This window comes from Podarcis gaigeae (assembly GCF_964106915.1).
Source record: "Podarcis gaigeae genome assembly, chromosome: 11".
Classification (NCBI taxonomy): Eukaryota; Metazoa; Chordata; class Lepidosauria; order Squamata; family Lacertidae; genus Podarcis; species Podarcis gaigeae.
The window spans coordinates 49,822,648-49,836,067 of record NC_139687.1 but is presented as its reverse complement, the minus strand read 5'-3'; the positions used below and the strand labels follow the sequence as shown (position 1 = coordinate 49,836,067).

At 44.6% G+C, this 13,420-nt stretch overlaps 2 protein-coding genes and 1 long non-coding RNA gene across 14 annotated transcripts in view; 2 read left to right on the top strand and 1 right to left on the bottom strand.

The window, feature by feature from the left end:
- The window catches only part of ZNF532 (zinc finger protein 532), a 56,620-nt gene extending 43,635 nt beyond the window's left edge, over positions 1-12,985 (top strand). For all 12 annotated transcript variants that reach the window (XM_083702577.1, XM_083702578.1, XM_083702580.1 and 9 more), the window contains 3 exons: positions 3,397-3,509; positions 4,804-4,951; positions 6,251-12,985. In XM_083702577.1, coding sequence (XP_083558703.1) covers positions 3,397-3,509; positions 4,804-4,951; positions 6,251-6,745 — 756 coding nt within the window. In that variant the 3' untranslated portion in view covers positions 6,746-12,985. The remainder of the gene's footprint in view (positions 1-3,396; positions 3,510-4,803; positions 4,952-6,250) is intronic.
- LOC310827216 overlaps positions 1-13,420 on the bottom strand; it is a 114,696-nt gene that overhangs the window by 54,032 nt on the left and 47,244 nt on the right. The gene's annotated exons all lie outside the window — the stretch shown is intronic.
- Positions 10,829-13,420, top strand: part of LOC310827627 (O-acyltransferase like protein-like) — a gene marked incomplete at its 5' end in the record, with an annotated part of 24,179 nt that continues 21,587 nt past the window's right edge. Inside the window, one exon of the mRNA XM_083703787.1 lies at positions 10,829-10,886. Coding sequence (XP_083559913.1) covers positions 10,829-10,886 — 58 coding nt within the window. The remainder of the gene's footprint in view (positions 10,887-13,420) is intronic.

Sequence of the window (13,420 nt, the reverse complement as noted above, 5' to 3'; positions counted from 1 at the left end):
AAATTGCGGGTGTTGAGCGGAGAATTAGAAGATTAGATCTGGGCCGTTTTCAAGTTGTTGACGAAGCTGTTTAGCATGGAAAGAATTTGTCCCTGTTAGTCGCCCACCTTGCAACCAAACCAGCAGTGAGGTTTATTGATTACACTTGCCTGTTGCTGAAAAGTTTTGCCACCCTTGGCAAAAAAATAAATAAATCCCTTCACCATGGACAAACTGACTGATGTCAATTCTGCATTGCTGGAATGGGCTCTTCCTCTCTTTCTAAGCCAGGCCAGGCAGATTTGATTGCATTTTAAGTAACCAGCCATCACACAATTTCAGCGAAAGAATGGCCACTATTTAGTTTTATGTAAGCATAAATCTAGAGAACAAATAAGATCATGCACACTAAAAGGCACAGGGTTATGGAGGGAAATAAAATACAAATCAACACAATGGATCTGCCTGGTTTACATTTCCTACAGCGCTGAAGGGAGAGTCAACGCTAGAAATTTTCGCGAGTATGTTATTGCCTAGATCCATTAAGTTTTAAGCGCTTTTCAAAGTGTCGCCCACCAACTTGGATGGCTTTGAAAGAGGGTTAGACTAATTTGTGTAAGAGAAGGCTATAGAACACCACCAGCCCCAATGGCAGTGATCTCCCCTGCGCAGTTGGAAGCACATTGCTCCTGAGTGCCGTTTTCCTGGGAGTAACAGTGGGCAGACGGCTGTTGTTTCAGGCTTCTCCTAGGAATCTGGTTGGTCCCTGTGAGAGCCGGTTGTTCGCCTGGTTGAACCATTGGCCTCATCCAGCAGGCTGTTCTTATGTACTTAAAGCTGCTGCGATGAATTAACATGACAGGTGTGCTCTGATTAGTCGGTCCTATTGAGCAGAATGTGTCTGATCTATTTTTATGCATTTCGAATTGGAGTACAGTGGTGCCTCGCAAGACGAAATTAATCCGTTCCGCGAGTCTCTTCGTCTAGCGGTTTTTTTCATCTTGCGAAGCAAGCCCATTGACAGCTTAGCGGATTAGCGCTATTAGCGGCTTAGCGGATCAGCTGATAAGCGGCTTAGCGGCCTAGAAAAAGGGGGGAAGGGGGGAAAAACCCGCAGGAACTCGCAAGACATTTTCATCTTGCAAAGCAAGCCCATAGGGAAATTCGTTTTGCGAAGTGCCTCCAAAACGGAAAACCCTTTCATCTAGCGGGTTTTCCGTCTTGCGAGCCATTCATCTTGCGGGGCACCACTGTACAGTCATGCCTTGGTTGAATGCGCTTCGGGATGAGCGTGTTCGAGTTGCGCTCTGCGGCAACCCGGAAGTAACCGACCGTGTTACTTCCGGGTTTTGCCGCATGCGCAGACGCTCAAAATGACGTCATGCACAGAAACGGCGAAAAGCGACGCACGCATGCGCAGACGTGGCGTGGCTGGTTACATTTGCTTCTAGATGCGAACGGGGCTCTGGAATGGATCCCATTTGCATCTAGAGGTACCACTGTACAGCACAAAGGGCTTGCAATAAGTTACTTGGATCACTGGTGTGGGGAGGTGCAATAAACAGAAAGGCCCCCTGTTCTTACTCCTCACAGATTGGTTTTCCTAGGCTCTGTGGTTTAACCCACAGCACCACTCACATCCCTGGTCCAAAAACGAGTTTGCATGTTCCGGTGTTAGCTTCTTGGCTCCATCTTGGCCCCATGTAAAAACCTCTATTTGCTTTGTTTGCCATGATTAATAAACCTTTAAGTTTATTCTTTCAGTCACCAGTCTTACTAGACTGTTTCCTTGGTCACGCTGCTGCAAAATATGTACCAAACTCCAAGCAAGGTGGGCAGGCAGTATGCTCAGTGTGGACAGAAAAGGCACCTCAGAAAAGGAATAGAAACAGAAGTGGAGAGAGGGAATGTAATGGAGTGTCCTGAAAGAGCACTGGCTGGCTGGAACCCTGAGCAGGAACACTCCATACTGTAATATTTTCTTGCAAGTCCCACTTCTCTGAACTAATAACAGTCTTATCGACTCCAACCTGCTTTTGGCTCCCCCCTGCCAACGAGGCTTTCAGAGTAGTAAAATTAAAAAGAAGGAAGAAATTTTAAAAGCTCATAATTTTTCATGGTTGATGTTCAGCACAGGCCCCTAGGCAGGAGTAAAACTAATAAAAACCATGTCAGTTTTGCTGCCTTGGGTAGAAGGAGAGAGAGAGACGTGAGAGAAAGCCATATGGGAAATACCGCGAAAATGTAATAAGCTCAGAGGTGTTGGTAAAGACAGAAGAAAGCTCGTAATAAGCAAGCTCTCATGGGTCGGAGATGCTATAATGAAACACCCATGTAGCGGCTTTCAAAGATGGAAGCTGAAAGAAAGCAGTGTGTGTGTGAATTGTTCCAGAGTAGGATAAATTCACAGATACGGGTCGTTGGTTAAAATGTTTTACTGCTTCTTGGGTCATTTATGTAGGTCATCATGCAGCAAGCCTTGTTCAGATCCACTTGCTGCTGTTTATCATTTGTGTTGTGAATGGCTACTAAAGCAACCTTGCTTAAGGGGTTGCCTAGCAACCTTGGGTTTGGCTTGGGCCTAGCAAGCTCGTCAGCCAGAGGCGAGGAATGCCAGTGATGGAGCCGTGTCCCGCAGGTGGACTGGTTAAGAGCATCACATAACTTGCTGGACACAGTCCTCCTTCCATTGCGGTCCAGCAACCAGGGTCTACCCTTCTGGGACTCACAGAGTAGCACAAGAACTGCTGTATGTCCTCAGCATCTCATACTCCGAGGCAGGCTTCTCCTCCTGCACATGGAGGTTCCATGTATCCGCTATGGCTCATAGCCATTGGCTAGTCCCCACTTATTTTGGATTGGGGAGGGGGGACAGACACAATGGTCCATAGGTCTTGTGAGTCAAATGATAGGTGTGTGGGCCACCTGTTCAGGAAGATCTGAGCACAGGGCATGGAAATAATGCACATGTATCTCTCCATATGCTGCTCTGCATTTAACAGCTGGCTTTTGTGTACGACGCCATTCCTCCTCTCGTTAGCTGATTTCCATTTTGCCTGGTTAATTTCTCCCACTCGATTGACTTCTAGGGGGCTAGGCAGAGCAGCTGCAACTGGTAATTGCAAATCTGGGAAATGGCACAAGTAGGTCTTTCAAAGCATTGTGTTTGTAGAGCCATCAGGCTACCTATACTGGATCAGAATTAGTAAGGGGAAAGTAGCTTCCATTGCTTTCTAGAAATAATTCTCTGTACAACCCAGCCCTGCTCCCTCTGGTGGACACATCATGTCATAACGGTGCCCTGGGATGCGTCATGCTCGCGACATTGCTTTGTTTAAGGTAAAGTTTTAAGTTAACTGGCACATATTGTAATGTACCTCCTTTTTAAAAAAACGTTTTGACTTCCTTTCTTTAAAGCAAATGAAGAAGCATCCTTGCCGACAGTGCGACAAATCCTTCAGTTCCTCGCACAGCCTTTGCCGCCACAATCGTATCAAGCACAAAGGCATTAGAAAAGTTTATACCTGCTCGTAAGTTCTGCTTTTTAGAGTTCTGCGCAACTTTGTTCGTTATAATAATTCTTAGACCTTAAAAAAACAACAACCTGCCCTTCTCTTATTGAGAGGCCAGGTAGCATATATGAAGACAATCTGCTCACATTTCCACCTACTCTTTAGAGGAAATGAGTCTCCAGGTGGAGCCACACAGTGTTCTTCAACCTTTTGGTCCCCAAATGTCATTGGACTACAATGCCCATCATTTTCAGCTAGCTTTGCCAGTTGTCGGGAATGGTGGAAGCTGGAGTACTGCAGCATGTGAGGACCCAGAGTTGAAGAACAAGGTTCTACAGAACCCCGTGCTTGTCTGTCATGTAAGACTGCCTGCCACAGAGGAGGGATAGCCGACACGGTGCCCTGCAGATGTTCTGGACTACAAATCCCATCATCCCTGCCATCAGCCATGCTGACTGGGCCCCATAGGAGTCCAGAACGTCTGGAGGACTCATTATGGTTTCAAACATCTAGTGGGCACCACATTATGTACCCTTGGTTGTAGAGGATTATGGGACAATTGCTAAAGTGCGTTCTCAGCACATGCATGGTGACAGTACTGAAACCAGAAGTGTGTCCTGGAATGCACCCAGCTGTTTCCTAAGGTAGCTTGTTGCTGGATAAAATAGGTAGCAGTAGTCAAGTTGCTTTTTATGCATCAAATAAGTTAAAATAGCCTGGGTGTATGTATGTGTAAGAGAGAGTGCTCCTATTGTTCTTCAGGTTGAATCCAAGTAAAACGTGTATGTGTGTGTTTTAAAGATTTACTTGTGTTGCAAAACAAATGAAAGTACATATAGCATCTCCATTTTTGGTTCATAGAGTCTTTTCCACAGTTTGTTTACATTCGCTAACCAAGTGTGATGTAATCCCATACATCCTAGAAGACGAAACAAAACAATGGGTGCAAATGGAGATAGATAACATCGGAAAAAGGCCTCCTCTAGTGTACCCATTCCTCCAAAACAAACCAAGGAAAATTCCCACAACACTAACCAGGTTCAAGGAAAAAGCAGGAAAACTGGCCCCATTCTCACTAATTTTCCCGGCCCACCACCCACTATTCCATCCTGCATCCCCAAACCTTCCAAATAAAGACCTGGCAAGCTGAAGGCCTCTACTGCCTCACCCACTTTTACAGAAGTAAATTATATTTTTGAGTACACGTTCATCCATTTTAAGGGCAGGCACTTGAGCACCTGTGCAAATACTGTTAGTACCAACTAGTTTGATCATAACTGTTGATGGTCTGCTATGCATTTTATTCATGCAGGCACTGTCCGGATTCAAGGCGTACTTTTACCAAGCGGTTGATGCTCGAAAAACATATTCAGCTGATGCACGGCATCAAAGAGCCCGATGTGAAAGAGATGACAGAATCAAGCAATGTAGGACAAAGCGCCGTAAAAGAAGACGCGAAGGTGAGCTCTTAGTTGTATGCAAGTCCTGGTCTTTAAAAAGAAACATGGAATACCAGCTGAATAAACTTTCTGTGTCCTCTCAACAAATCAGAGTTGGGAGACTTGAAGCTTCTTTTGTCTTTTGAGGGAAAAAGTGAAGAAAGCACCTCCAACGTAAAAAGGGTTTTGTGGCCTATTTAAGGAGATTGGAAAGTGTTACTTTTATTGTTGTTAGCCGCTGAGCCCAGCTTGGCTGTGGAGGGCGGGATATAAATAAAATTATTATTATTATTATTATTATTATTATTATTATTATTATTATCATCATCACAGACCCTTGCTATCTATCCTGGCCCATCTTTAGCCCCAGGTCTACAGGGAGGCCCCCCTCTCAGCCACCCTGCCTCCTCTTCCTCCTCCTCGTCCTCCTCCTCCTCACAGTAATCCCCTCATGCCACGGCCTGACTTCCCTTCTGCTCGCTCTCTCCCTCCTCACTTCCTCCAGCTCCGCAGGCCTCTGTGCCGCCTCCTACTAGAGCAGCCGGAGCAAGGAGGAAGAAGGGATGCCTTCTGGGTTGGCTTTGGCATCGCCCACCACTGCCTCTGTCCATGTTGAGGAGCAATGGCATGGCCATGTCAGGTTTGGGGGGTGAGGGGGAAGGAGGAGGAGAAAGGTCCTTCGTTTGGACTTTAACTCGTGCCAGGACTCAGCGCCAGGAGTTGTTGTTTGGGGGCTCTGGCTAGAAAAAACACACCCTGGTGAGACCATTAGCCTGTTGATGCTAAGCAGGTCTGGAAGCTTTGGGTTCCATAATGGAAGAAAGGGTGGCATGTGAATGGAAGTTCAGTCATACTTTGGGTTACAGACGCTTTGGGTTATGCAATTTTGGGTTGTGCACCGTGCTGAGCCTGGAAGTACCGGAACAGTTACTTCCGGGTTTCAGCGCATGCGCAGAAGCACCAAATTGTGACCCGCGTGTGCGCAGATGCACAGGTTGCGAACGTGCATCCCACACGGATCATGTTCACAACCCGAGCGTCCACTGAAAATAAATAACAGCCGCTGTAAAACCTGTCCTCTGTGTCGGATACACAGCTATGTTTTTGAAAGCCATCACCACCCCAAACACAAACACGAACTTTGGCAGAGAATTCCATAAGTTAAATTGTGCATTGTGTCAAGAAGTGCTTGCCAGTTGGCTGATTCCTTGGCTCAATGCACACACTTATTTCTAGTGCAGAAGCAGTGAACATTCATGAGAACAGCTACATGATCGTAGCTGCGTTCTTTATTTTAAAACTGATTTGTTCCAACTTCAGGTTCCCAGTCCGAAGCGTAAATTGGAAGAGCCTGTGCTGGAATTCAGGCCCCCTCGAGGCGCCATCACTCAGCCGCTGAAGAAGCTAAAGATCAACGTTTTCAAAGTCCACAAGTGTGCAGTCTGTGGCTTCACGACCGAGAACCTCCTTCAGTTCCACGAACATATTCCCCAGCACAAATCTGACGGCTCTTCGTACCAGTGCAGGGAATGTGGCCTCTGTTACACCTCCCACGTCTCCCTCTCCCGGCATCTCTTCATCGTACACAAGCTGAAGGAGCCCCAGCCCGTCTCGAAACAGAATGGGTCGGGGGAAGACAGCCAACAGGAGAACAAGCCCAGCCGCGAGGAGGAGTCGTCTGACAGTGCCGTGTCCGACAGGAAGTGCAAAGTTTGCGCAAAGACCTTTGAAACAGAAGCGGCCTTAAACACCCACATGCGAACACATGGAATGGCCTTCATTAAATCCAAAAGAATGAGCTCGTCTGAAAAATGACCTGCCTATCCCTCCCACCCCACACGCATATCCCAAAAGCGAGAGAAAGAAGAAGAAGCCTTCTCTACTTCAGAACGCGACTCACCTGTCTTTCTTTCATTCATTCATTCATTTTTGGTACAGAAAACCTGCCACACAATGGAGATAACAGCTCTTCACACGCTGTTGCAATATATTCTGTACTGAAAATAATATCTTCTTCACCTCATCGCTAGAGAGAGAGATATATAGAGAAATATATATATACATAGATATATATAACCCCCCTAAAGACTTTTTTTAAAAAAATAAAACAACACTCCACGTGAAATAAAGCAGTATTTGAGTTGAACAGAGTTTGTATATATTTAAACAGATAATTTTTATACTCTTTGTTATGTGTTGGTATTGGTATTTAGTGGGAAATCCTTGTTTCGTTTTGTTTTTCAGTTTTGGTCAGTTGTTTTTGTTTGTTTTTTTCCGGACAGCAAGTTTGTTTTAAAACAGAGTTCTTCATATTAGGGCATTGCTTAGGTTTCCATTAAACCGCTTTGTGGGGGTGGTCCCTTTCTGATGTCACTAAAACATCAAGGGAACACGCCCGTCTGTCCCATAACTCTATGATCATGCTAGAGGTCACATGGGAGGAGCCATGATTCCCCCCAGCTCTTTTCCATGTTACCATCATCCTTCCTGGAAAACGTGGTTAATTCTGGCATGGTAAGGAGCTGTACCGTGTGTCATTGGACTGCCCACGATCTAGAGTTTCTGAAATTTCCAGCGTTGTGTGTGTGGAAACGCTGCACATTGTGGTGGCTCACACACCTCAGCATTGAAGTCACGAGGAAGCCTATGAATATATATATACACCCAGGGGAGGATTGACAAAAGTGCACTAGAAAGCAAAAGTTAAAAGAAGATAAATGAAAGGCAAGTCACTTTTTTGTTTGTCTGATTGCTTTGTAGTTACTGAGTGGTCCACTGGATTTATGCCCCCAAGTAACGTTCTTAAAGATCAGGAGGATTTAGAATAATTTTACTATGGCCTCTTGCATGAGGTGCTTTTTTGGAAGATCTTCCCGTATTAATGTGAGAGGGCATTTCCGTGTGTAGACAACACATTGGCAACAGAACCCAGCTGCAGTTTCCTGCAGAAAAGCCCCCCTGAAATAATGGGAGCAGCCCCAAAGCGCTATCCTTCCTTTTCATCACTGCTTACGTGTAAGGAATCTCCTGGAGGGTCTGTGCTGCTTGTGTTTTAAGCATCATGCTCTTTTGCTCTCCTCCACTGATCTTTTGAGAGAGGTCCTTGGACTCTTTCAAAAGCCTTGCTGAGGTGCTTCAGTATTTTGCTGCTTAGCTGCTCCCAGTTAAACAAATGGGTAGAGTACTGTGAATTGAGTTTACAATGGTGGAGAGGCAGGGAGAAGGACCGTGTGCCGTGTCATTTCTTAAACACTACATTGAAAAACCCGTGAAATGATGTATTTTTTGTTTGACGGAGAAGGCTGAAGCCTGGATGCTTGCATAATAATGGTAGGCGGCGCCAGTTTTATGTCAGATCAGGTGCTTGGAGGCGTAGGATAAATTTGTAGCCCCCCCATTGAAAAGCTAACACCCCGTAGGTCAGACTATGCATCCATTTAACCCAGTATTGTCTCCTCTTGTTTCGCAACAGCTTTACCAGGATCTCAGGCAGAAAAAAGGGGTCTTTTCTGTCACCTGCTACCTGATTTGCTTTAACTGAGGCTGCCAAGGATTTGCTTCCCTCTCCTACAGATTTTGTTTCCGTTGCTTACTGAAACGTAGACTAGATTGGACACCAAAATGCACAACCAGGAATCTGGGAGGCTTTCTAGAGCTGCCTTCCTCTTCCGGATAGAGTTCTGCAAAGAGCACTCGGTCCCCACGTTCCCATGCTCACATAGGAAGTCTTAAAGCAAGGACGAGGGATTTGGACAGGTGGGTAGGGCAGTCCACCTGTCCATCATATAATTGACAGGGGGGGTTGCCCTGCCCACCTGCCAAAGCTGGCACAGTCCCATCAGTCTCAGCCAGCAAGGCCCAGCCCTGGGAGATGCTGAGAGTTGTAATGATCTGGACCACAGGGAAGGCTGCTCTAGAGATCGGGCCAGTAGTGTGACCACCACAAGACAGTGAGCCTTGCAAACCATGGTGTTCTTATATCGGTTCCTGTTATGTGATTTGGGAAACATGGACTGTGGGAACAAGAGGGATTTAGTGCAGTGCTGTGTGTAGGAAGCAGCAGTTCTTAACATATTCAGCAGTTCTGTTGCATAAACAGTATTAAGCAGTTGTTATAAAGAGGGCACCTGGCACAGAATCCTGTATCATTTGAAATACTCTTGTTTTACTCTTTTTAAAGCAACTCTCTAGTTCTCAGAGGATGGCTGTTACATTCTCAGAAGCCAAAGGACAGTATAAACAGGATTTCCTGCAGCTAGGCTCTAGCCACTAGGAAATGGTGTTCCTGTGTATAGGGTGGTTCTTTGCCACTCGCTGTGACTAGGAGAGACATTTTAAATCATGCAAGGTATATGAGTATAAGTAATTTGCATCACTTACACAGGTGGCAGAATTCAGTTTTTGTTGATGCAGCGTATACATAATGCAGGCCTTCATAGCAAGCAATGGGACTTGCCTCTGGTGCTGTGTTTTAATCTGAGGCTTGAGTGAACTCTTAATGATTGATGAGCTTCTGAGACAGGGTGGCCAAACAAACTATGATGGAGGAAGGGCACTGGAGTCATATGTGATACGAAGCCAGATCTACAACAAACCAAATGTTCGTAAGCTAGCAACTAACCATTGCTTCAGACTGTGTTTTGCTGGCAGAAGGAAAAAAAATAGATAACCAAAATATAGTTAAGCTGCTGGGCAGGCTTCACACAACACTATGCCATTGTTCAGCAAACCATGGTTCAGCATTATGTGCAAACCAGGTCAATGCTTTAATGTGTATTTGAGGATGGTTCTGGTTTGCAATGGTTGGTTTGTGCACTTAGGAATACATAGGAGTGAGCTGATTTCTAGTGTGTTCCTCTGAATTGGCCACCTAGTGAGTTTCAGCTTCATGTGCCCTTCCTTCCTCACAGTCTCTTGGTCTCGCTCTCCAATTACTCAAGTAAAGTTTGGAATTCTGAACTACACAGTTACTATTTTCAAGGTTGTTTGTCTTCTGGTTAACACAGACAGAAGCCAAGCACCTCTTTTTGTTGCTTTCAGCTTGTTTTAGCCTCTCGGTTTACATGTATGAGGAGGAAATGCATTCACGGGCAAGCAATTGCAGAAATATGAACTGAGAGGTATGTTGCCAAGGTGATAGATGGAAAGGGTACTATTTGAGCACTGTGAGTCTTTTTCAGAGCGCCATCATATAGTACCATGCTGCACCCCATAAAGATGAAGGACCATGAAGCACTCTGAATAATGAAACTGTTCTATGCGTGAATAATACTACCTACATAGTAGTTCTAATTTTGCAGCTAAAATGTAATTTCTTTAAAAAAATAAAAATGAAAAAGAACGAGGCCTGCTGTGTAATTCACACATCTCATAGATTTCTTAAAGGTTCTGGACCATACCAGCAATTAGAAAATGTTTTGGAGTGTTCATAGTGCTTCACATAAATTATCTCAGTAATCCTTACAACAACCTTGTAAGGTAGGTCAGTATTATTATTATTATTATTATTATTATTATTATTATTATTATTATCATCCCCACATTGCAGATGGCTGCATGTGTGGGAACAGAGCTCATATTTAAGGCAAGATTTGAACGTGGGGTTTCTCAGCTCATAGTCTTAACCCTCTGCACTAAACGTACGCTCTCGTCTACTCTGAATTGCACCCAGGAGTCTCTTGGGACAAATAGTGTTAGCTCAGTGTTATGCAGTTCCCAGATCTCCCAAATTCTCTACCAAAATGTGTTACGTGGTGGAGTATTTGAGATTAATGGAGAAGCTGGTGGCCTGTATTTAAAAATACACACCACGTTGCTAGATCTCATGGTTATGGAGTTAGCAAGGATTTGTAGAAGGTTGGCAGTGGTTTCCAGCCTCAATGGCTTTGCTCTGTCATCATGGTTGAAGCCAATAGTGCTTCTGGATACCAGATCCTGGAAACTGCAGAAGGGGAGAGTACCCTTGTGCTGGCTGGCAGGTTTCACATAGGCATTTGGTTGGCCACTGTGAGAACAGGATGCTGGACTAGATCTTAAGATCTTCTAGTTTTATTTTCAGCATTTAAAGCAGCTTTCTCCATGCATTTGTCCCCATGCGAGTTTTAACAGACACCCACAAGACTGTGCCTCTTACAAAAAAAATCAGCCCCAAGATGCCTGCAAAGTACACTGGTACCTCTGGTTACGTACTTAATTCGTTCCAGAGGTCCGTTCTTAACCTGAAACTGTTCTTAACTTGAAGCACCACTTTAGCTAATGGGGCCTCCCGCTGCTGCTGCGCCGGCGGAGCACAATTTCTGTTCTCATCGTGAAGCAAAGTTCTTAACCCGAGATACTATTTCTGGGTTAGCGGAGTCTGTAACCTGAAGTGTATGTAACCTGAGGTACCACTGTATATATAAGTCAACTTGCAAAAAAGTGCAGCTGGTGGCCACGAACCAGGTGTCTGCAGAAATTAAATGTTCAAACCGCCGCCAGTGTATCCGTTTTCTTCTGGGCTGGCAAATGCTCCGTATGGAGCCCTCATGTGCGAAAAGCTCCGCCTGGTTTGTGACAGAACGTGCGCCTGATGTGCTCTGTGTACAAGCCAGCTGCACCACCTTGCAGGATTTGTGTGGCTGTTAACAGGAGACACCCTTCGGAGGCAGATTTGCGATCTTGTACTATGTGCTGATACTTCCTCCTCCTCCTTCTCTCATGGCATAAACCTGTTAATTTAGCACCTTTTGATTTGCATTTCCCAAACACTGTCAATCTTCTCTTTGGAAAGTATGGTGCTTTTGGAGGTGAGGAACACCTCAGAATGTACCTTCTATCAGTAACTCATGTTTTTATGGAAGTACAGAAGAGGTTCCATGCGCTGCCCTTCTTAACACTAGTTTGGATTTTTGTGGGTTGCTTTTATACCACATATGTATTCCCTGAACCCAATTTTGTACTTTTTTAGAGGGGGGGAAAACACATTGAAAACAAAATGTTCAGTGTATGTACCTATGTATGTATGTATATATAAATATATATATGTATGTATGTATGTATAGGGAGAGAGAGAGAAAGAAAACTGCATGATTATACTGTAGTTAAACGTTCCATTCTTGAAAACCAAGGGAAGGCGTCGCTGCTCTCGGGAATTATACATTTTGTCCATAGTTACTTGTATGAAGACACATGTTGTATGTAAATAAATGTGGGGCTCCCCCTCCCACCTCTCTTTTGCCCCTAAAGAATTGTGATATTCCGTTATTTATTGAGCAGAGGAAATACTGATCCACTGGTGTCCAAAGGGGGTAGTAGCTGTGTTAAATCTTTTGCAGCAAAAAATATCCAAAAGCCTTGTGTGGCACTTTAATCATAAGTTGCCAGCTTGGAGGTTTCCAGATGCTTTGGCCTGCCATTCCCATCAGCCCCAGCTGGCATAGTCTATACTGGCAGGGGGCTGATGGGAGTTAGAACCCATAGAACCATGGGGGTTCTATAGGGACCATGAGGGTCATCTAGTTCAACCCCCTTTTGCCCAACGTAAAACTCGAACCCACAACCCTGGGATTTAAGAGTCTCTATCGACTGAGCTGTAGGCCAAAACACTCTGTTGGCAAGAAAGCCGTGTTAGCCTTTAAGGTGCCTCCAGATTCCTTGCCATCTTCTAACGTTTTTTCCCGGATATTCTGTCAGAAGCAAAACGAGTTCTCAGTAGCTGAACATTATTTGTTCTTCGCTTCGTTGATGATGACCAGTGAATGCTTGTTATTCCTTTTCTCCCTCTTTTTATACTCATCAAATATCGGGAGGTTATGGACAACGTCTTGATTCTACCCTGTAGCTGAATATGCAGGATCCTGTTACACTTCTGTCAGTGATGTATACTAGCTTGTCACTGCCTTTCAAAACTTTTTTTAAAAAAGAAACTGTGTACCTCTTACAGCCTCACGCTTGTCAATGTGCACTTTTTGACCTGTGTAACAAATGGGCAGTCACTATGCAGTGATGGTGTTTTATTTTGGGGGGTTTTTTTTGTACAAAGTGAATGGAATAATAAAGGTTACCTTTTTATTACAAGACTCTTTCCATTGTTGTTGTTTTGTTTATATTTGTACGGCCTTCCCATTATCGCAGTCTTCCAAGACAAAACACTGTTCTAAACCAGAAGCTTTATCCCTGCCACCACAATCAAGTACAATTTTAGGCAGTTGAATATGTTCATTCAGATATATTCTTGAAGCTGGTCTGTAGCTTTGTGTGTAATCCTATGTCAAATTTTCGGAAGTGTATACTTAAGTGATGGTTCTGAAATTGTGGTGAGAGAGCACCATAGAAAGGTAACAATCACCTGCCTTGATCTCTGTAACAAATTGCAGCAGGTGATTTTAAAAAGCACAGAGGAAGTGTTTTCTCATCCAACCTGAGAAAACACTGAGGCGCAAAGAGCCTTTTTCACGCTATTTGTGCAATTTCCACAGCATTGCATCTGTTTTGCAAGGCGAAGTGATCCTT